The sequence below is a fragment of the Trachemys scripta genome, chromosome 2 (assembly GCF_013100865.1).
Source record: "Trachemys scripta elegans isolate TJP31775 chromosome 2, CAS_Tse_1.0, whole genome shotgun sequence".
Lineage (NCBI taxonomy): Eukaryota > Metazoa > Chordata > Testudines > Emydidae > Trachemys > Trachemys scripta.
Window position 1 is genome coordinate 27,967,509 of NC_048299.1, and position 23,247 is coordinate 27,990,755.

General features: G+C 41.5%; 1 protein-coding gene across 3 annotated transcripts in view; it reads left to right on the forward strand.

The window, feature by feature from the left end:
- NRP1 (neuropilin 1) overlaps positions 1-23,247 on the forward strand; it is a 136,089-nt gene that overhangs the window by 87,059 nt on the left and 25,783 nt on the right. For 2 of the 3 annotated variants that reach the window (XM_034760106.1, XM_034760107.1), the window contains exons 8-12: positions 5,736-5,891; positions 9,072-9,216; positions 11,158-11,489; positions 17,001-17,145; positions 21,327-21,431. In XM_034760106.1, coding sequence (XP_034615997.1) covers positions 5,736-5,891; positions 9,072-9,216; positions 11,158-11,489; positions 17,001-17,145; positions 21,327-21,431 — 883 coding nt within the window. The remainder of the gene's footprint in view (positions 1-5,735; positions 5,892-9,071; positions 9,217-11,157; positions 11,490-17,000; positions 17,146-21,326; positions 21,432-23,247) is intronic. The other variant, XM_034760108.1, reaches the window with a different exon arrangement.

Below are 23,247 nucleotides of genomic sequence, written 5' to 3' on the forward strand. Positions count from 1 at the left end.
CATTGCATTCCCTGTACTTTGAATCCAAACTAGACTCACACTATAAATATCACACCGAGTTAATGTAGACCAGTGGCAGTACTTCTCCCACCTCACTAACAGCATTTTTCTTTCACATTTGATCTTTATACTTTCCATACTGGAGCGATGTGGTATGCTGAATTCTGGAAATGTCTCAAGTTGAAATGCTAGTGTATTAACCTGCTGTACTGAGTCTCTTTTGTTTCTCTTTACCAGAGTGCTGCTTGCCAATTTTTACAACTACAGCAGATTTTACTATTCAAATAGAACCAGATGGAACACCAGTTCAAAGAACATGTCAGAATTAAATATTTCTTTTTTAATTAGTTGCTTCTGATTTATGCAAAAAAAAAATTAACATAAGAGTGGGAGAATGTGCCATGAATCCAGATGCAACACAGCCCACACAAGCATTATCTTTTCTCAGTCAAAAAACAGAGGTCTTTTCTTTTTTCTTTTGGGACTTCATTTTTCTTACACTTTATGCATTTTTCTTTCTTCAGCAAGCACTGTGCTGACAGTTGCTGAAGCTCCTTTATACCTTGCAGCCAAACCTTTTCATCCTTTTCCAAAGTTTTCTCCTATAGAAGCTGGTTAATCTGCCTCTAAGAAAAATCGCTCTGTACTCAGTACTGCAACACCAATGGCAGTGCCTGAATGCAATAGCCTCCTTTACATTTAAGTTTTACTGTTACAAAGCAGCAATGGGGATTTAGGCTCGAAGCTAAGACTAAAGAATATTTCAACTATTAAAGCAAGGGCAGCTCTTGTTTTCCTGCTGTGATATTTTTTCCTTTGACACAAATGTTTGCCCCATCATCTGTTTCATACTTACACTGAGTATACATTTCTACTACTGTACTTAGGCCCTGCTCCTGCTGAGGTCAATGAGAAAGCTCCCATTCAGTCCACTGGTGCATGATAGATCCCTCTTTAAGGGCCATACTCTCTTCTTATTCTCCTTATGGGGCTATCATTAATATCAATGGGAGTTTTGCACAAAGAGAAAGGATAAATTTTACTCACTTAAAGCCAAAGTGGAAGTCAATGAGTCAAGGAGTTGTACTTTTGTAATGACCACAAATTTCAGGGATGAAGACTATTGTAATTAATTTGATTTGCCAAGTAAATTAAAAGTTCCTTTAGAGTTTCAATTAAAGGCTGTAACCCATGTGACTTAAATATCGATAAATAAAGGAATTGAATAATAGTTCTACACACAGCATGGGCCAAAGTGATCAATCAAATCAACAGCAGCTAAAAAAAAAGGTATGCTAATGAAAGACAATGCTGATCAACCCTTGCATAATTAGAGTAGTAGATAGTAGGGCAGTGAAGTACCACCATAGTTCATCTGTGCTATCTAAGGAAATGACACAATTCTCTAACAATATTTACTTTGGTATGCAATGTTAAGTGATGAATTATACATCTTTTCAAGCCACAAGAGATGCTCACAACAAATAGCTTCCTGTTGTTAATCAAACTCTAGCTCTTTGTCCTTTATTTTCTCAGGCTGTTGCCCAGGCCTACAGTAAGGGTGTTAAAAGCTGGTAACAATTCCCTTGCCATGACCGCCCCAGTGGACTGTATTATATTGAGCAAAGCAGATTTTCATTTTGAAAATAAGGCCTTCCTCATTATGACATGATTATCTATGATTATAGGAAGCAGTAATATTCATTTCATGGCTTGCAAGCTACATGCTGCTCTTTAACCAGCAGTTTGCAGAGATTTGCTACATGATTTACTGCACAGTGCTACATATGCTTCTTTGTCCTCCTACTTAAGTGGTTTTGAAAAAAATATGTGTGCAGCATTTTGCATATCTATATCTCAGGAATGTGACTCCTATAGTTTGTCAGACAATAGTGCAGCTATAAAAAGTATTTTTACTGGATGCTAAGAGGCATTGCAGAATAAATACTGAGGCAATAGTTCATATGCTGAAACAGTCAGCATCTTTCAATATGCTTTCACAGGGCAGAAATTGCTTTAAGAAGTCTTATGCAGTAAGCAAGAACAACTATTTTCCCTTGATAGGACCATTTCTCTCCCAGAAAAATGATATATTTGAGATTTTCCTCATTTCATGCAAGCTAAGGACCCAATCCTTTATATATTTGCTACCAAGTGTAATGCTTGCCAACATAAGTAATCTCATTGTAACAAGTAACACCCTAAGCAGAATACATGGGATCAGGCCCTAATGCATTATTTTTGAGAAGGGATATAAGTTTTCATCTGAATGAAGGCAGGGAAAGACTCAAGAAGAGAACAATCGAGATACTATAATCAAAAATAAAATCCTGGTATTGGAAGTGACGTGTCATGATGTCACTATTGTGGATTGTGTAGGCTAGCTCAGATAACGGCCACTCAGCCACACAAAGCGCAATAAACTTCTACAAAATAGTTTGCATCCCAGAAAATAAATACCAGATGTTTGTTTATCACACACTGAGTGAAAAGTCAAATAATTTTAGTGAATGCATTTGATGTTCTGCTTCAGATGTACAGTCTTTCATCACCACATCCCTCCACAGTTCAAATTAACGCGAAACAGAAGTTCTTCAAACCAACGTATCAAAATACAGCTCGTATAAAACAAAAAGCCAGCTGTCAAATAATCTATCACAAATGGAGATGGGCTGACTGAGTTAGAAAAATGGGCAATCTTTGTACATTAATGTTTGGAACCCTTTGTGGAAAAGTGAGCATACTGTCATACACAGACCCTACTGGAAAGTGTAGGTACAGTTGTTCTTATAAGCTCAACCCCAAAAGCATAAGAAATGATGACACAGCTGTCCTTGAAGTATTGCCCTCTGAAGATGGTTCTTCTGAAAATTCTAACACTGAGCATCTGTGTCTGACCAGAGTTATCTTTTTGGTACCTTCAGTTGCCAGTGGGTAGTAGGAATTTGGATATAGGTTGAAATTCACCTCTGTGCAGAGGCCTATGCAACACTTAAACCCTTTGCACAGAGGTGAATTTCGCCAATAGAGCCCTTCTCTAAACAGGTTGTAAAGCTTTATGGTCATCCTTAATGAACATTAGAAAGAAAAACGCAGTTTTGGATATCTCAAAGTGATTAATATGAGACTTCGGTGATGGGAAGTTTAAAAGCACAGGAGGACATCTTATGCAGTTTCCAGGGTAGTTTCCACCTTTTTTATATTATTGCTATCACCTCAGTAAGAAGGATTCATAAACATGGTTTTGAAGGTCTGGTTTGAGGACAATAATTGTTTGCTTCAGAGTCAAATGTTTCCCTTAGCCTCTGATGTTAAGTTTTAGCTTGGCTTCAAATATCTAGAACTCTCATAACAGACTGTCGCTTGACTTCATTCAAAATGAATTACAGACTGTATGTTAAAAAATAAAAAAAAAACACTAGAGTCATTTCAAATCAGCTGGAACTGTACATGCTTAGGACCCTAATCATTTCAAACCTGAAGAGCTGTTGGAAATTTTAAGAGAAGCAGTTCATTTAAATAACTCAGCACTACACTCCCTCAGACTTCCAGATTTTCAAGTGCACTTCAGCTTGGAAGTGAATGTGATATTGGACATGACTCTGTGCAGCACACTTTACAATCAGCAGAGTACAATTTTGAGAGCATTTCAAGTTAAGTTGAGATTGCTCTGTGCAATGATACCCAGACTCCCCCATGAACTTTCAGATTGTAGCAATCTAACATTTGAGGCTCTCCAGTAACTTTAAATCACTTGATTGTTTTTGTAAGACAGTGTTGGGATTTTTTTTTTTTAAGAGAGAGAGAGAGAGAATTTTTTTTTCCTATTACAAACAAATCTTTGCAGCATTTCATCCCTAAAAATTCAGATGCAGGGACTTTTTTTGATTCATCAAACTAAAATGCAAGTATTGGCATTGCCAGCCTTAAAAACCATGGCAGAGACAAGGGTTTTGCACTGAAAGCCAGCACTATCCTTCCCACACAGGGCTACTGTTCTTTTGTTGCAGGACTTCAAAACGACTTATATATGACATGGAAATCGAAATAGCAGCTACCCTGTCCTGAATAACACTTCCTACAGCTATCTGAGAAAGAATGCAGAGCATATTGATTTAGCCACTCCGGTGCCTTTGGGTGTATGACATACATCCAGGAAAAAGGATGCTTGTGGAACACTGGAGACATACATTCTGCATCCTGCATGCTTTGAAAATAATGAAAAAGCCTGAGACATGCATGGGACATTAGCACAAGAGGAGTTAATTCAATCTATTAATGGCTGGGCACTAGGATATTATACTGTAGCTGGGGAGAGGGGTTCAATAGAGATTTGTGCAGGAACCAAATATTCGAGCAATTTATTCCTTAATGATAGCTGTATTGCCACAATATACAAGACAACTTTTTTTTTCTTTTACAGTGACATTTTTAAGTTTTAGTGACATACGTTGACTAGGAACATGATTTTATCAATCTCACTCCTACAGAATTAATTATAAAGACTCATGTGACTGTTGTAAATCTGTCTACCTTAGGGTTTTATAGTGCTGCCCATCACTGTAGTATCTGGGCACTTTCCACATACAATCAGTAGCAATAGTGAAGTTCCTAGTGGCCTTCATGGAGTCTCTGTCTTTTGTTCCTTTTAGGGGAGTAAATTAGTAGGGCTAATATTTTGTGAATAACTATATTTCTTATATTGAAATGAAATAAATTGTTATAAGAGGCAAAAGCAAGCATCCAGCTTTTTGGAAGATCTCAATTTTAATTAGCACTTCTTACTGTTTTGCACAAAGACAGAAAATAAGGAAGGAATAAAAGTTATGGAGCTATGATTATCGATCTACTTATTAGAAACCATCTTGGTTGCCCTCAACCCTTTAGATCCTGTCTGTTTGGATGAGGGAGGGAGCGAGAATGCATCTAACATACTGTACATATATATATATATAGAAATGCACATAGAGTGGCATTCATTTCCCCAGCAGTAGGGTTATATCTACACTTAAAATGCTAATGGCACAGCTTTAGCGCTTCAATATAGACACTTATTACAGCAATATGAGGGGTTCTGCCCTCTCTGTAGTAAAACCACCTCCCCGAGAGGGAGTAGCTAGGTCGATGGAAGAATTCTTCCATTGACCTAACTCTGTCTACATGAGGACTTAGGTCGGGTTAACGACATTGTGGTTTTTTCACACCGCTGAGCAATGTAGCTGGATCAATCGAATTTTCTAGCATAGACCAGCCCTGAATTCTAATGATTCAACTGCACTGTGTTTGTCAGAACAGGTATTTACTGAGGATTTTTTCAAATAAGTTTATCAGGTACTGTCTTTTTGTTCTGTGTACAACACTTAGCACAATGGTGTCCTGGTCCATGAGTGAGGCTCCTAGTCACTACAATAATAAATAATAATAGTTCCTGGAGCATGATCCATTAAAGTTGATGGGAGTCTGTGGTGCCTCTCCTATATATGAAAGAGAACCTTTTACTATATATCTCTTGACTGAAAAGGCAGATGTTTTCACATACTATCATAATATCGTTTAGGAATAAATTGATGCACAGTCACAGATAAGGAGCTACAGGCCACATTGCCATCAATAATAGGATACTTTTCTTTTTTTAGTAACCCCTTATGCTCCTTTGGAAACAAGGCTGTTTTCTGCTATTATAACATTATTATGCTATAAACAGATTGTCCACATCTCCATATTTGTTATCACAGGTAGACCTAGGCCTTCTCCGATTTGTATCTGGCATCGGGACCCAGGGAGCCATCTCAAAGGAAACTAAGAAAAAATATTATGTGAAATCATATCGAGTAGATGTCAGCTCCAATGGAGAAGACTGGATTACGCTTAAGGAGGGCAATAAAGCTTTGGTAAGTCTTTTCCATTTCACCTCACTCTTGTCAAGTAGTAAACCATAGTAGTAGCTACAATAATGAGAAAGGAAGGATGATCAAGGGGTTAGGGCCCGAGCCTGGGATGTGGGAAACCAAAATGCAATTCCCAGCACCACAACAGACTTCTTGTGTGACCCTGGGTAAAGCACTTCAGTCTCTCTGTGCCCCAGCTCCTCACTGTAAAATAGGGATAATAGTACTTCCCTCCTTCACAGAAGTGCTAGGTAAATAAATTCGTTAAAAGATTGTGAGGCTCTTAGGGTATATCTACACTGCAGTTAGACATGGCTGGCCCAGGCCAGCCGACTCGGGCTTGTGGGGCTCGGGCTCAGGGGCTGTTTAATTCCAGTGTAGCTGTTCAGGCTCTGGCTGCAGCCCGAGCTCTGGGACCCTTCCACCTCTCAGGGTTCTAGAACCCAGGCTCCAGCCTGAGCCTGGACAGCTACACCGCTAGTAAACAGCCCATTAGCCCAAGCCCCATGAGCATGAGTCAGCTGGCATGGTCAGTTGCAGGTGTCTAATTGCAGTGTAGACATACTCTTAGACACTACAGTGATGGGGGTCATATAAGTACCTCAGATAGATGACTATGCATATCTCTGCAGCCTTATAAAGATTATTAAATCACCTTCCCTAGTCCATTTGTCTATGGATTTGCCCTCTCCGCCTTCCAACTGAAACAGTGTTTACCACTTGTAAGAAAAATCCTCATTATCTGCCATCGTGAGCATGAAGGTAATTTGTTTAAGGGCCAAACTCTGCTCACCCTACTCACATGAGTGGTCTGCTCATGCCTACTCTCATGCTCACTCAGAAGCCAGTGTTCCCAATAGTTTCTAATGTGACCTAATGGAAACTGAATTACTCCATGCTGCCTTCTTTCAAGATAGCTGTTTTGAGCAGACAAGGCTGTTGAAGTCCTGCCATAGTTATGTAATATAAATATATAAACATATCTATGTGATCTTGATATGTCTGTATCTTACAGTCCTATCTCATACCTTCAACAAAAGTGTCCACTCAAAATGATGATAATCTCTATCACTTATGTAGCTGATTCAAACTTCTAAGCACTTTAATGAACAATAATAAATTAATCCTCAAAGCAGCCACTTGATATAGTACTTTTATCCCTGTTTTATAAATGAGGGGAAGCTGACAAGGTCAAATGCCACAATGGTGGGCACTGTATAAGAACCTAAATAGAAATAGAGATATTAAGTGACTCATCCAAAATCATGGAGGAAATCGATGTTGGAGGTGGTATTGGAACTCAGAGGTTCCTGGTTGTTAGTCGTGTGCTCAGAACAAATGCCTCTTTTACAACTAGTCTCAAAATTCAGTCTCCTTGGAAAACTTACAATTTACATGGCTGTTGTACATGCTCTGCTTTGTTTATCAAAAGATTTGACCGCTCTGATTTATTGGTTAGAAGAGTTTACATTTTTTTTCTCTAGTCAAAGCAAATCCGATGTAAAACAGCAATGTTATATTGTAGGTAAGAGTACTAAAAAAAAAAAAAAAATTACATGAACTAAACCAGGCTGACATTCAATTTTTATATTCCTTCAAAAACCAAAAGGTAGGGGACTGGGGCTATTTATGCAGCAACAAGCTCATGAAACTACACAGCTCTTTGAGGAGGCTTTCATTTTGAAAGATTTATAGCTATAGCATAACCTGGAGTTCCATGCCTTTTAGTCAGAATCATTGGGCCTATCCAGACTCACCCACTAAGAAAAAGCAGACCAATTCTTCTTGGAAAGATTTTGCCACAAGAAATGGATCAGAAGCTGGACATCAGTCTAGAAGCTCTCCCTAGATAACAAATCCAATACATTAAATTCTTTAATGAATAACTTAGGGTGATGAGCTGATGGCTGCATGCAGCTAACCCACCAAATCAATGCAGCAACTGAAAATGACAGGAAAATTGGAATTATGTGTAAGAAACTGTCAAATCTCCCATAAAAGGAGAAGTTCTTAAGCCTATATTCATTTAAAAAAACAGGAAATTTGTCTTCACTCTATTTGAGGAAGAAGCAGGAAACTGAGTCACCTTCTTTGGACTAAGACTTTTAGAAGTTTTGGCCCTATTACAGAGGAGCATGCTTATCAACAAGAAAGCGGAGACCAATACAATATTTATTTGTGGGACTTATTGTTTGACCATTGGCCTAAAGGGTCAAAGACAGGATCCTAGAAGATTGAAAACAATCAGCTATAAGGATTAAACCTCACTATACAAGACAAAAGAAGAACTTTGGTATTTGTTAAGAAGGATTTTACATCACAGAAGGTCAAAATAAGCAATATTATTTCCTGCAAAACTCAAGAGTCCAAGTACAAGCAAAGGAATGCATATTTTATCCTGATTCAGTAAAGGAACTTTTACACAACCTAAAATGCAGATGATTCCTCACTGAATTCAGTCCAGATCTTTGATTCTGAGTCACATGTAAACAAAGACCCTGGCTCATACTACAGCCTCTTTGCATCAGCTCAGTGAAGCTTAGAAGCCATAAAGCTGCCCTAACCAGGCAGCTGAGGTTTTTTTCAGCATAGCACAATCCTTGGATGGCACAGACCCAGTGTAGCTGGCCCTACATTATGCCTTCCATACAGACTCCTGGCATGAGGGATATGCCAGGAGAAAAGAGGCATTGCCAGACCATTGCCACACTCTGGTGATCCTCAGCTCACCTAATGGTCCCTGAAGCTGTTCTATCTTGCTTGGTGGAGGTGGGCAGAAGGGGGTCAAACAGGTCCTCACAGGAGTATCTAGGCAGCATATAGCTACCTTTACCCACACCGCATGTGATGCACTGAGCACAGCTCATCTGAGCATGAGGTTCAGGACTTATCCAATTTATCCCAGTCTAACTATAATGTATTAACAGTTGCATTCAATATTGTCATGTATATTGTGTCTTCTTTAATTTTCTTCCCAAAGCCTCAGTACAGCAGAGAAACTGTTAAGCGCTGGTATGTTATATAGAGGCATCTTCCAGGCTTAGTTGCTTGCAGAAATTATGCTATGAGTATAATGACATATTCCTCTGTGCAAAAAACTATTTCAACTTTGGATTGTTGGTATGTGTAAAACACAGAATTATAAACTACATATTATTTTTAAAAAAACCCTTTTTCCTTAAGGTATTTCAAGGGAATGTCAACCCCACTGATGTTATGTATAGGACATTTCCCAAGCCAGTGTTAGCACGATTTGTTCGGATCAGACCTGCAAGCTGGGAAAATGGGATATCGCTGAGATTTGAAGTTTATGGCTGTAAGATAACAGGTAGGTGTCAGGAAGATTTTGAAAACCTGACGTTTGTTGTACTTACATTTGGCACTTTCTTCTTTTTCTTTTGAATGATTCTGTTCTCTGAAAAATGACTATTCTCATAGAGTTGCCAGGTGTCCGGTTTTTGACCAGAACACTCGGCTGAAAAGGGACCCTGGCGGCAGCCGCTAAAAGTCCAGTCGGCGGCGCAGCGAGTCTAAGGCAGGTTCTCTGCCTGCCCGGCTCCACACGGGTCCTGGAAGCAGTGGCATATCCCCCCTCTGCCTTCTAGGCGTTGGGGCAGCCTAAGGGCTCCGCACGCTGCGTCCACTCCAAGCGCCAGCTCCACAGCTACGCAGCCAATGGGAGCTGTGGGGGTGGCACCTGCGGATGGGGCAGTGTGCAGAGCTGCCTGACCATGCCTCCATGTAGGAGCCAGAGGGGGAACATGCGATTGCTTCCACTAGCTGCTTGAGGTAAGCGCCGCCCGGAGCCTGCACTCCTGACCTCCTCCTGCTCCCCAACCCCCTGCCCCAGCTCTGATCCCCATCCCGACTTCTGAACCCCTCAGCCCCAGCCCAGAGCCCCCTCTTGCATCCCAAATCCCTCATCCCCGGCCCCACACCAGAGCCCGCACCCCAGCCGAAGCTCTCACCTTCTCCTCGACGCAATCCCTGCCCAAGCCCTGATCCCCCTCCTGCCCTCCGAACTCCATCCAAGCCCGGAGCACCTCCTACACCCTAAACCCCTCATCATCAGCCCACCCTAGAGTCTGCACCCTCTGCCCCAGCCAAGATTCCTCTCCCACACTCTAAACCCTCAGCCCCAGCCCGGAACCACCTCCTGCACCCCAATACCCTCATCTCTGGCCCCACACCAGAGCCCGCATCCCCAGCCCAGAGCCTGTTCCCCCTCCCACACCCCAACCCCCTGCCTCAGCCCGGAACCCCCTCCCATACTCCAAACCCCTCGGCTCCACCCCCACAGCCTGGAGCACCCTCCTGCACCCCAAACTCCTCATCCAAGCCTCACCCCAGAGCCCACACCCCCAGCCAGAGCCCTCATCCCTTCTCGCATCCCAACCCCTTGCCTCAGCTGGAATCCCTTCCCGCACCCTGAAGTCCTCATTTCTGGCCCCAGCTGGAGCCCTCACCCCTTCCTGCACCCCAACGCCCTGAGGCATCCTGGTGAAAATGAGTGAGTGAGGGTGGGGAGAGCGAGTGATAGAGGAGGAGGGATGGAGTGAGTGGGGGCGGGGCCTCAGAGAACGGGCAGGGTAGGGGCGGGGTACAGTTTTCTTTTAATTATTTTACTATGTTATGTGTTACTCTTCTGACAGTCCCTCGCCTGGCCCTCTTTTCCGCACCCCATAGTCTCCAAGATATTCCCAATTAGGCCAAGGGCTTTATTATTAGATTTATTAAGGAGTTCACTTTATATTTCAAAGCCAGAACAATGTAACATGAAAATACCTAGTATCTAGACCAGTAACAAAATAATATAGAATTTATACAGTTACTAATTTCTGCAAAATGCTTTAATGATTAATAACCAGTAATGGCTAACTTCAGAATGTTTGGAATTTCTATTTGAATAAGCATCCACAAGTTCAGATGTGACCTTTCTCCTACTTGGTTTAGCAATCAGGCTGGAAAACTCATAAGAATAGAGTTGACAATGAGTTTTCTGATACTTCCTGGTTCCCATCAGGCCAGAAATACTTGTGGTATTTTGGTACTTCCACTACCTTCCGAAACCAGGAAGTACAAAATTAAGCAAACAAAAAATAAATTAAATTAAAGACTCAAGCAAAATGAGATTTGAGTTTGGAGGAAAGGGTCAAGTTATTTCTTATATTCTTTGAACTGGCTGTGGCATGTCTTTTTCTACTTTGATGCTATAGCTGTATCAAATTTGCAGAAATTAACTGTTAAACATGGCCTGTTTCTTCTATAGATTATCCTTGCTCTGGGATGTTGGGTATGGTGTCTGGACTCATTACCGACTCTCAGGTTACAGCATCTAGTCAAGTTGATCGAAACTGGATCCCAGAAAATGCTCGTCTTGTAACAAGCCGTTCAGGCTGGGCACTGCCACCAACTACTCATTCGTATACGAAGGAATGGCTTCAAGTAGACCTCGGTGAAGAGAAAATAGTGCGGGGTATAATTGTTCAGGGAGGCAAGCACCGAGAAAACAAAGTGTTCATGAAAAAATTCAAGATTGGCTACAGCAATAATGGATCCGATTGGAAAATGATCATGGATGCCAGTAAGAAGAAGATAAAGGTGAGGGAGAAATCACAACATCGTGAATTCCCTTTTACAAAGCACTTGCATAGCTCCAATCTTTGAAAAAGGGTTGTGTTGAGGTGACCGTAGGTCTAGGCTAAATAGGAAGACTTCTTCAGCAGCAAATCTAAAAGGATGTTACTAAAACAGTACTGTGACTGTGGTCAGGCTCCAGCAGGCCAATCCCAAATTGCTCCTCACTGCTATGGAGCTACTGCTTATTCATCATCCGCTGCAAATGAGTGTGATCCCTGTTTCTGTTCAGTCATGTGCAGCAGGCATGCTGTGGGTCTGAGGTATGCCTCGGAATCCTTTGCAATGCTGTGTGACAAATGCTGAAAAGAAATGCTGGAGGATTCTATTCCTAGCCTGGCTACTGGCTTTGTGTGAATTTAGTTATATCACTAAATCTGTCTGTGTTTTATTTTCCCTAGCTGTAAAATGGGACAATGCTATTTAACCTCAAAGGGCTGATCTGAGGATTTCTGAATTGTATGTAAAGTGAATTGGGATAGAGGTGCTCTGTATGGCCTGATGCAATGCCCATTGAAATCAATGAAAACTCCCAAATGATTTTGATAAAATATGGATCCCGCCTTCAACGCACAGTACTATTATATTATTACTAGTGCAGGATTTGGGAGCCTGTCTGGGACTAAAGGCAACTGTCACACATGGCTGAGCAGAAATAACGAAAACTTTACTCAGGAGGAAATGACATAGACAGATGACCAAGTGGGTTGTTGTGTGACTGAGTTGGTAAAAGGAAGAAAAGAGATCAACAACCAACAGCAGGCCCCAAATACTGTATTTGCCTCAGTCCAGTCCTAGAATGTTTTAAAAATATCTAGCCAAAACCCCATCCGTTTAGTCTCATGTGCCATTTTGGTATCTTTGCCCAGAGTGTACAATTAGATATTTTTGCCTAAAAGGACACTGTCACCTCCATAATCTGCCTGTGCCTCCCACTCTATTCCTTAAGAGAGATCACCATTCACTGTGCAGGGCATAATGCTTTGCCGGCACTGGCATGGTAATAACAAGGAATCATGAATTGTACCTACAATAAGGGAATAAAGAATCATAGAATCATAGAATGTCAGGGTTGGAAAGGACCTCAGGAGGTCATCTAGTCCAATCCCCAAGAGAGGAAGAACGATGACAAATGCAGCATAAAACTCCACACACCTGCTTAGCTGCTCTTTATCCCCGTTCTGTTAGTCAGGAGTTCAGGTATAAAGACTGTTATCTCCTCTGGCCCCATCAATCCATTAGGCAAACCTGTGTGTCCTAAAAAGAAAGAGAGAATGTTTTTTCCAGTCCTGTGGCTAAGTGGACCCATGACTAGCTTTTCTTAGCACATTTTGTAAATATTGGGCTTCATTCTTTTCTGTTGTAACTCCACAGAAAAGTCCTTCTCAGTCCTGAGTCCTTCTTAGTTGATTATCTTTTTTTCCACATTTGTTTTGGGGATAAACACAAAATGGGGTCATCCTTTGAAATTGACTACTCTTTCTCGTTACTATGAGTTGTGATTTCACCATAAAGTGTGAAGAGGGTGTAAATCAATACTGAGATCTAACCATTTCTCTGTTAAAATGGATGTTGTTTTGACATATACTTCCACACTATGGCTCAATGAGAAAAAAAAAATGTTGCCATATGCTTTTAAATGGTACACCGTATGCTACATGGCCTTCTGTTTTCTAATCCAAGTACTTGCCATCGTTGTCAAAAACTAACAATGTTGACAAAAAAAGAATGCTAGCTAACCCATTTAAGTCCACCCAGAGCTTTCATTGCTATCAGAAATTAACTTCCCAGATTAATGGCTTTTTTTAAAATGTTGTGTTTTATAACAGTAAAATCCTCCCCAAAAATTCAAAACATTTTCTTCCTTAGAAAAAGTTTTATTAAAAGGGAATCTGATAAATCCTAGGATTTGGGAAACTGATGGATTTAAAATGTTAATACATGAATGTATTATTTTAAAAATGTTAATAAAGCTGGACTGTACGGAATGCTAGCTATATTGAGTCCCAGCATGAAAGTGGATTGGAAACATCCCTGTTTTATGAAATGAAACACATCATTTTCACTTGGGTAAAATCTTGACTTTGAAAAACAATTGCATGCTATACAAGTAAAGAAAGAATTCTGAAGAGGTAAGTGGATCAGCAATATATATCATGGGTATAAAACACTGTGGTGTCTACCACCTCTTTTACTCTATCTCCCCATCCATGCCTTCATCTCATTTCACTTGGACTATTATAATTCTCTTCTCCATGGTCTTCTCAATGTCCAGCTCTTCCAGACTCCAGCATGTCTCTACCCACCTCAAATATACAAAGAAACATATATCACTTCAATCCATAGGCAACTTCATTGTCTCCCCACTCATTTTAGGATTCAATTTATGTTTGCCCTGCTTCTGCGTAACCCCCCTCCCCCCCGCCGTGGACTTGCTCCTACCTACATCATAAAGCTTCTCTCTCTTTTTCCATTCTCCCTCCTCTCCTTCTACTCATCTACAACTGACCTTCTCACTCTCTTTCCATGCTTTCTGGCCACTGATGCTGCAAGAATCTTCTCCTTTGCATCTCCTGCCATCTGCAACAATCTTCCTTAATCCATCTGCTGGGCTGACTTGTTTTAAAAATGTCATTAAGGATTATATCTTTTCTCTCTTTCCAACACTTACTAGCTTACCTTTTACTGAGTTATTGTTTATCTTTGTAACCAAATAAAGCCTTTTATGGGACAGCCTGTATGAAAGACACAACTCACAATCATGTTTTGTTGTATGCGCCTTCCTCCGCCCCTGCAAAGAAGAGTGGTGTGTGCTGGAAATGAACAGTCAAAACTGAATCACAGGCAGGTCTATACTACAAAAGACAATGATTCAATATAATTATGATTCGATATAATTCTAGATGCCTATTAAATTCTAATGTCTAGGTGTCAGTGCTGAGTACTGATGTCTTTTATAACACAGTTTTCATTATTATATGTTGCTATTAAGACTATTATTAAAAGGGAAGTCAGGATTCCTTAGATAACATGTCTGCCTACTTTTACACATAAAATGGCTTGTCATATTCTTTCTCATACAGTAGGTAGCTACTCTGACCTTTCGAGCTGTATTAATATACAAATATAAAAAGAAAGCCTTAATAATTGTAAATTAATTAGATACAAATCGCAGTGCCTTCTGAGTACCCATTCCTGACAGAAATCTTCTGAATCCTCTCAGAACACTAGCCGACCTAGTGCTCTTTGAAAGAAATCTCAGAAATCCAGTCTCCCATAGAGAGTGAGGGTCATGTCATTTTTATAAGCAGCTCTTAATCCCAGTAATCCCAGCTATTGGTATATTTACTATTATTGGTATTGTTGTTTTTTTTGTGACTGATACTCAAGACTCAACTCCCCACTTTAGGGCCAGATTTTGCTGTGATTGATTTCAAAAGGAGCAGAAGCATGTCCTCTAGAATAATAATTTATTGCAAGGCCTTGCATATGCATATGTACACCACCCATTTAACTGTGCCTAGTTCACTCCACAATAAGGCTTGGTGTGCTCCAAAGCCAGTCTCTCAGACGCTCCAAATAGCCCAAGATTAATTGTGGGTTAGACCATGCACAATTGAATAGGAAGCAGCAGGGCACTCGCTGGTACAGCCAAAGTCTCAGTCGAGTAAACTTGTACAGTTGCCAAAAAGGGTTGGGAGCCACTGATTTACTATATAGAAACTTAAACCAAAAACAGGTGGCATTTTTAGAATTACAGTGAAAAAAAATCAATAATCAGTTTTCCCTGTGGCCTATCCCTGCATTGAAATACAAAATCAACTTTTCCTGCAGCCTCTGCTTTGTCTGCCTTTGGATCACTAGCAGGAAAGTGCTGTATGTTGAGTTGTGGTCTCATCCAAATAAGAAGGGTATCTGGCAGCTGCTTTTCTTATCAATGCAAAAACTAAGCTTCATCCTGACTGACTGAGAGCTGGAAGTTCCCTTAAATGTCACCATAATCTCAAATTTGGGTTCCAGTTCAAAGGAGATTTTGATTAGTATTGCGATTCAGACAGTTCTTATGCAATAAACTCTCAGCTGTCTTACACACAATTTGTTGCTCTGTTCTTTTGTTTATCCTGTACTTCAGTGAAATCATTTTATGAGTAATGCTGGAATTCAGGAGATCTGGGTTCCATTTCTGGCAATGCTACAGATCTCCTGTATGATTCTGGGCACTTAATACTCTGTTCCCCATCTGTAAAATGGAAATAATATTTCCTTTTTCCTACCCTTTATTCTCTATATTTGGAATGTAAGTTCATGTCAGGAACTGTTGTTTACTGTGTATGTGCTGTCTGTGGATAGCATCTAGCACAGGGGTAGGCAACCTATGGCACGCGTGCCGAAGGCGGCACGCAAGCTGATTTTCAGTGGCACTCACACTGCCCGGGTCCTGGCCTCTGGTCCGGGGGGCTCTGCATTTTAATTTAATTTTAAATGAAGCTTCTTAAACATTTTTAAAACCTTATTTACTTTACATACAACAATAGTTTAGTTATATATTATAGACTTATAGAAAGAGACCTTCTAAAAACGTTAAAATGTATTACTGGCACACGAAACCTTAAATTAGAGTGAATAAATGAAGACTCGGCACACCACCTCTGAAAGGTTGCTGACCCCTGCTCTAGCACAATGGGGCCCTGATCACAATTGGTGCTTTTAGGTATTGATGAAATACAAATAATAAATAGTAATAACTGGATCTATATACAGAACTTCCATTGCACTGACATCAGCAGGAGTCACAAGCAGTTGAAAGCTGCGGTACAGCTAAGGGATCCACAATGCTGCTGAGAGATGAGATTTTTGTCCCAAATACATATCCATCAACCTGCTTTGCCCTCTTAGATTCTGTTGGGTACTCTTTGCAGCTCTGTCAGTAGGTAGTTTTCTTTGTTCTTATTCAAGACCAGTTTCACTGGAAGAACTCTTGCAGCTACTGCTCTTGGAGTTTAATTTACACCTTTTTGAAATAACTATAACTTATGAAACTCTGACTCTGTCACTAGGGGAAATCAGATTGAAGTTTTCTCTTGAATAGTTGGGTTATTATTATAACTACTTAAAAGGTGACAGGATCTTTTCCTCAGTCATTTTCCCCCCATGAAGTGCTGAAAATGTCACCCAGTAAAACCCCAGATCAGAGTGTCATTTAAAAACATGTCTCATTAGACACTCAGCTCCTGTTATGACCCTGATAGATTGGTTGCTACTGAGTTTATGAAAAATGAAATGTGTCACTTTTCAGAGAAGCTTTAACTACATATTCCTTCCTCATTTAAGAAAGAAATGTCAGGCACTTATTAAATTGGTAGGATTTGGCCTACTTCTCATCCAATTCAAATACTAGAGACCTAAAGAAAAAAATACAATTGTTGAAAGCGATCGTTGTTTTTTTTAACAAGCAGCATTTGTCATGCCTTGCAGATTTTTGAAGGCAACACCAACTATGATACTCCTGAGCTACGGACTTTTGAACCCATAACAACCAGATTAATCCGCGTCTACCCTGAGAGAGCCACACATGGAGGACTGGGGCTGAGAATGGAACTACTGGGCTGTGAATTTGAAGGTAATTGCTCTGACAGAGATGAATGAATTGTATTAATTATTTTCATAGAGATACACTCTGGCTTGGACTACTGCTGAGCACAGCTGCTCCCATAGGAGTAGCACATGGAACTCTTGCTTTAGTAACTGCCATCAGTTCTGTTTCTTGGCCCAGTCAGCACCCTCACTAAGGACATTTGAATATGTCTGTGGCACTAAGTTATATATTATTCTTTCCACAATTCCTTTTGTGAATCCTTGTGATGGTCTCACTGCACAGAGTCTTCTGCTCCTTTAAGCAACCTCAGGATTACTTGTATATTACACAAGAGGGGTGTGCAGCACTTTTCAGAGAGACCAAAGATGTGTCCCTACCCCCAAGTGGTTTGCAATTGAGGTTAGTTATATGACATGACACAGGAAGAGAAGGCTTCTAAGAATGGGGAGGCAGATTTACACAAAATAAGATGACGAGGACACTTTCTGCAAGGTAGGCATCATGTTATCCACTGTGGTGGGTTTGATAGATTCGTTGAGTGGTTGTCATTGTTTTTTGTTTGTTTGGGCTTTTTGCTAATCAAGGCCCCAGTTCTGATCAGGCACCTAAAAGATAGATGGCCAGGCCAAGCAAAGTCGAAGGATCAATCCTGCAACAGTGCCCTGCAGTATCACAATGGCTTTATTTCTGTTATACCAAAAAAGTGATGTGCATTTGGTCATCTTATATGATGGATGATAGTGCAGTAGGGTGGCCGTTACAAACCATAAAGCTGCTGATCTTCTGCATTATTCTTATTAATATTTATGAAGCACCACTATTCAAGTCTATTGAGGTTCTTATACTAGTCCTATTACAGTGGTATCTGAGCACCTTCCAAAGATAAATTAAAGCAACAAGTATATGACATGTGGTTCCTTCTCTATTCCATTCCTCAGGGGAATGTGTGGGAGGTGTGGTTGTTAAAACTGATGAGCTATATGCTGTTATTTGTGAAAGCCAGGTTGAAGAAGTGTGATTCACACTTGGCCTGCAAAGTGATGAAGTTGGAGGGAGTTCTGTTTCTGGGGCCATTCTCAATTCCTATGGGAGTTCTCAGTTCCTGCAGGTCATCGCCCTTGCTTTTGATCAAAGAGAGAAGATGCAATACTTGCCCAAAAGGCCCTTGCTGTCTATGTGTGCAATCATTCTCCCATTGAACTCAATGGCAGTTTTGCTAATGATGTTCATAGGAACAGAATCAAACCCTAAATCAGACACACCAGACTACATAGTACTCTACTCAGAAGGAAAGTGGGAGGGCATAAAGACTCTCCCTTCTATGTATTCATTGATTCAAGGGCTGAGCACAATCACAGTCTTTATGCTCACCTGAACACAAGGGTGAGTGCCATTAGAATTACTAGCCACTCCAAAAGTGGTGAAGAAGTGGGTCCATGGCTCCACCACACTATCTCGTCCTGACCAGCAGAAGTGACTAGCCAAAGAAGGGATATAAATGGTAATAGGAAAGGAGACACAGAAGAAGTCACAACAATATGAGCGGGAGAAGGATCCAATGGGAATGATTAGCAGTAAGGTTTGCATGCAAGCAGGGCATTCAGAGAGGTTAGGATGAAATAAGAGCTGAAATGCAGGCAAAAGTGGGATTATACCGGGTCCTCAAGGTCAAGATAAGAAGCTTGAACTTGATTCAGAAGGCTAGAGGAAGCCAGTGAAGGGATTCATAGAGAGACATATCTGACTTAGGGAATAGATGAACTGTCTATAGGGTTGCCAACCCTCCAGGATTGGCCTGCAGTCTCCCGGCATCGGCACTGATCTCCTGGTGACTATTGAAAGCAATCCGGGAGATTTTAATAGGATATTTTAAGAAAATGACATTATGTCATGTTAGGGGGAAAAATCTCCCGGAATATCTTCGGTCAGAATTGGCAACCCTAATGGTGTACTTCAGTTATGTAGAGACCAGTTCTTGTATGTAATTAGAGCTACAGTGTGCCTTTAAGGCACAGGCCTGCACACGGGCCCTGTGGATTCACCATGTCTCATCCAGAATGAAGCTGCTAGAGCAGGGGTCGGCAACCTTTCAGAAGTGGTGTGCCGAGTCTCATTTATTCACTCTAATTTAAGGTTTGGCGTGCCAGTAATACATTTTAACGTTTTTAGAAGATCTCTTTCTATAAGTCTATAATATATAACTAAACTATTGTAGTATGTAAAGTAAATAAGGTTTTAAAAATGTTTAAGAAGCTTCATTAAATTTAATTAAATTAAAATGCAGAGACCCCCAGACCGGTGGCCAGGACCCAGGCAGTGGGTGCCACTGAAAATCAGCTCACGTGACGCCTTCGGCACACGTGCCATAGGTTGCCTACCCCTGTGCTAGAGGAACCTCAATCCATCCTGGAGTTTCTGGCATACAAAGGGACTGCATAACCTGCACCTGGCATGGCTGGCCAGCTCTGTGGGCTAATGCAGAGGAGGGAGGAGTCCAAGAGAGACACACATTATTGCAGGGGCTTTGAGTACAGTGACCAGTTGTTACTGAAAATAGTAATATTCCAGAGTAGATAAAAGCTTGAATCAAACTCCCTGTGCTGATTACATTGAGCCAGCTAACTGCCCCTGGCATAGCTACACATTCCTGATATAAAATCTAAATCTTATGTTTAAACAGTGTGTCTGGTGTGTCTGGTGTCTGGGTTTGGTGATTTCCCAGTTGTTATCGCTGTTTGTTCGGCGGACATTGGGTTTTAGCTACGTTTTCTGGCACCTTTCACAAATCACAGCTCTTAATCATAATAACAAAAGGTCAGACCTTTATTGGATAGGCAGTGGCTATCAGAATATCATCACCAGCCATAAGCAAATCATGTGGCCGGCAGGAGCTACTGACATCATTAATGTCTCGTATTTATGAATATCTTTAAAAAAATAACCCTCAGACCTGCAAATTAAGCAATAGCAAGAGCATCGATAATCATGCTTTCCTGTCACTGTTACCCTGCATATACTCAGACAGTTCCTCTCCCACACAGGCTCTGAAGGGAGCAGTTATGTGTTGCCCACCATTTTTAATATTTTAGTTATACAAATACCAGGATGATGCTTAAAACAGTAATCAGAAGAGTGGGTGGATTAATATTGGTTTACAAATTTCAAGGATTAATATTTGCTTAATTAATATTTCAAGGAAAGGAGGACTAAATTCAGATCAGCATAATCCTAAATTTTGTCCTGGCTGGTACTGGAGCTAAATGGGAACAAGGGATCCTGGAGATAAATCCTATGATCAAGCCAGGGCAGGATCCTGCCAGAGAGGCCTGCTGGAAACTCATGGTGGGACACATTTAGCCGCTGCTCAGAAAAAGAGCTAGTGGTTGTCCAGGGAAAAGAAGGAAGGAGCACACAAAAAGCTTCCCTGTTCACTCATATCAAAGGCTAATGCAAGGATGTCCCCCAGGCTAGTGCATGCTGCTGACTGATGTGTATGGGCTGGCTAGCAGAGTCCTGGGCCTGCCTCCCTAATGAGAGATCATGCATGCCTCTGGCTGTGGTGCATGGGCCCGTTGGGCAGTGGAGTCCCTCTCCTGAATGTGAAGTAAATATCCTCCTCTGTAGAAAAAAGGGCTCCCTCTGCCTCTTTCTTCCCCTTCACACAGTCTTCTGAACAGGCCTGCATTCCACTGCCCCAAGGGACATGGTATGGCCCAGAGGTAGGCCACTAGTGACGTATGTGGTATGTAGCAAGTGAGTATGCACCAGTCATGCCGCTCCTTTTCAGAGCATTCCCTCTCACAGGTGCACCCACAGGCACCCTGCCCTGCAGCAAAAGGATGGCTCTTGTACCAAATACAGCACCTCCTCTCTTCCCCTCCCACTTGCCCTGACCTCTACTCTGCCGGATTTCACCCTTCATTGGTAGGAGCATATCGCTCATCAAATTGTAAATAATAGAAGGATGTTACTATGTATCCCCCATTCCCTCCCTGCATTTCAGATCAAACACTCTTAATGGGAGGTTAAAGGGTGCAGGGGAGGGGGGCAGTGAACAGATCCTAGCAAGGAAATGCAAGGTGATTCTTTTCATCTACTGTAGCACATGAAGCACAGTATACTTTGTTCATCAAAATCGTGCAGCTGAGACTATGACAAGTCTCCAGATTACATTTTAATTGAGTAACCCTGGGATTTTGTTTCAGCACCTACATCGGTCCCTACCACTACAGAGGGCAATCCTGTGGATGAGTGTGATGATGACCAGGCAAACTGTCACAGCGGAACAGGTGATGACTACCAACTGACAGGTGCAGAAACCATCCTCATTCCATTGCAGCCTCATTTTAGTTCATGTTGATCACCAATTACCAGCTAAATGTCTGTCTTGATTGAATCACTCATGATGAATGGACATTGGTATGCAGTTTGTATTGTCTGCACTGTCACAACATAGGCATCTGCATTTTATATGTGACAATACTTTTGATTGTTTTCTCCACTGTGTAATTTTTGAGGCAAACAATAGTGACTAGCAGGCAGATAGGGCATTTTTGGACCAAGAATTGCATCTAATCAAATGCCCTATTTCACTTTCCCTTAGGAAAAAAATCCTGCACAGACCTTTAGGAGAAGTTTTATTCTGATACCAAGGGGAGCTTGCCATCTGGGGCAGGATTCCCCTCTCAGCCATTGCCCTTTCCCAGGAAGCCATTGAGTAAACAAACACACACATTCACACATGATCTAGCTCTTCTTCACCATCCCTCCAACACAGCCATATAGGGGGTGACTGCTAACTTCTTCAGAATGCCCCCACCAGCATAGAGATAGGAAGACAAAGAATCCAAAGCAGTGCTTTGCGGTGGGCTCAGATAGCCACAGACCAGAGTGTTTATGTTTCTTTTTTGTTCTTGTACATAGAGCCGCCTTCCCTCTGCATACATTGGGGCTGCATAGTCAGCTTAGGTATATTTCTGGGGCGTACGTATCTCAGAGGATTATGTTTCTGGTCTATTGGAAAGGGCCCTCGGTTAGCAGAAATATACACCTACACCTACACCAACAGGGCTTATTAAGTTATTGCACTATCACTCCCTTCCATGGTTAGCCTACAAAATCTGTATTGCTTCCTATATCCATTATATAAAATATGGCTTAAATTTGGCCCTCTGTCTGAGAGCACTTTGGATAACCTTAGATAGTTGGCGGGGGGTGGGGGGGAGGCGGGGGCGGCATTGGAAGCAGTCAAGAGCAGATGCAAAAAACCTGCACTTTCAGCATCCATCTCCTTCTGAGCCTTCACTGTATTTCCTGTAAACACAAGTTGCAAACAGAGGGTTTTATTCATAGTTAAAAAATACAGATCTTCGGAGCAGAAGTGAAACTGCACAGTCACAGTCCCTGCTTTTCAAATCACAGTATCCCAGCTGATTTTTATTCTTTTGAAAATAGCCAAAGCAGTGAATCTGAAATAAGGAAATACCATCTGACTGCCAAATAGTTCAGAAAGCTTTCAGCATCAGTAAACCTTTGGATTTCTTGCATGCATATATCTCCAGAGCTGATTCAAAGAAATCTGGGGCCTTCTGTGATGACATTCAACTGGGGCCCCTAGTTGCAAGGCTCAAGTTTAGGAGCAGATGGTGAGTGGCTCAGGTGCCCAGTCTGAGGGGTGGGGAGAAGAAGGAAGGAGCACACAAAAAGCTTCCCTGCTCACCCATATTCACAGTCTCTGCTTTCCAGGGAGAAAGGAACTGCACCCCCTTATGCCTCTGGGGGCAGGAGGATATAGGCCATGGCCCCAATTGTCCACACTGGCCAACTCTACGATACACCACAGGGAGCAGTCTGAACCATCCAACACAGTGATGCAGCCTTCAGTCTTCCCTAAGTTCCGGGCCACTTGGGGAGGGAACAGAACCAGACTCCTGGCTCTCAGTCCAGTGCTCTATTTCCACTGCACTACACTGCCTTTTTATATAAAGCTCGCCCATTGTTCTAGGCCCTGTTCAGACACATGGTATTTTATGGAGATAGTAGACATAACACAAACATGTAATGACACTAATTTAATTATTTGAGCGCTTTTTCAAAGTGTATAAAAGGAACATTTTATGCTGTGTA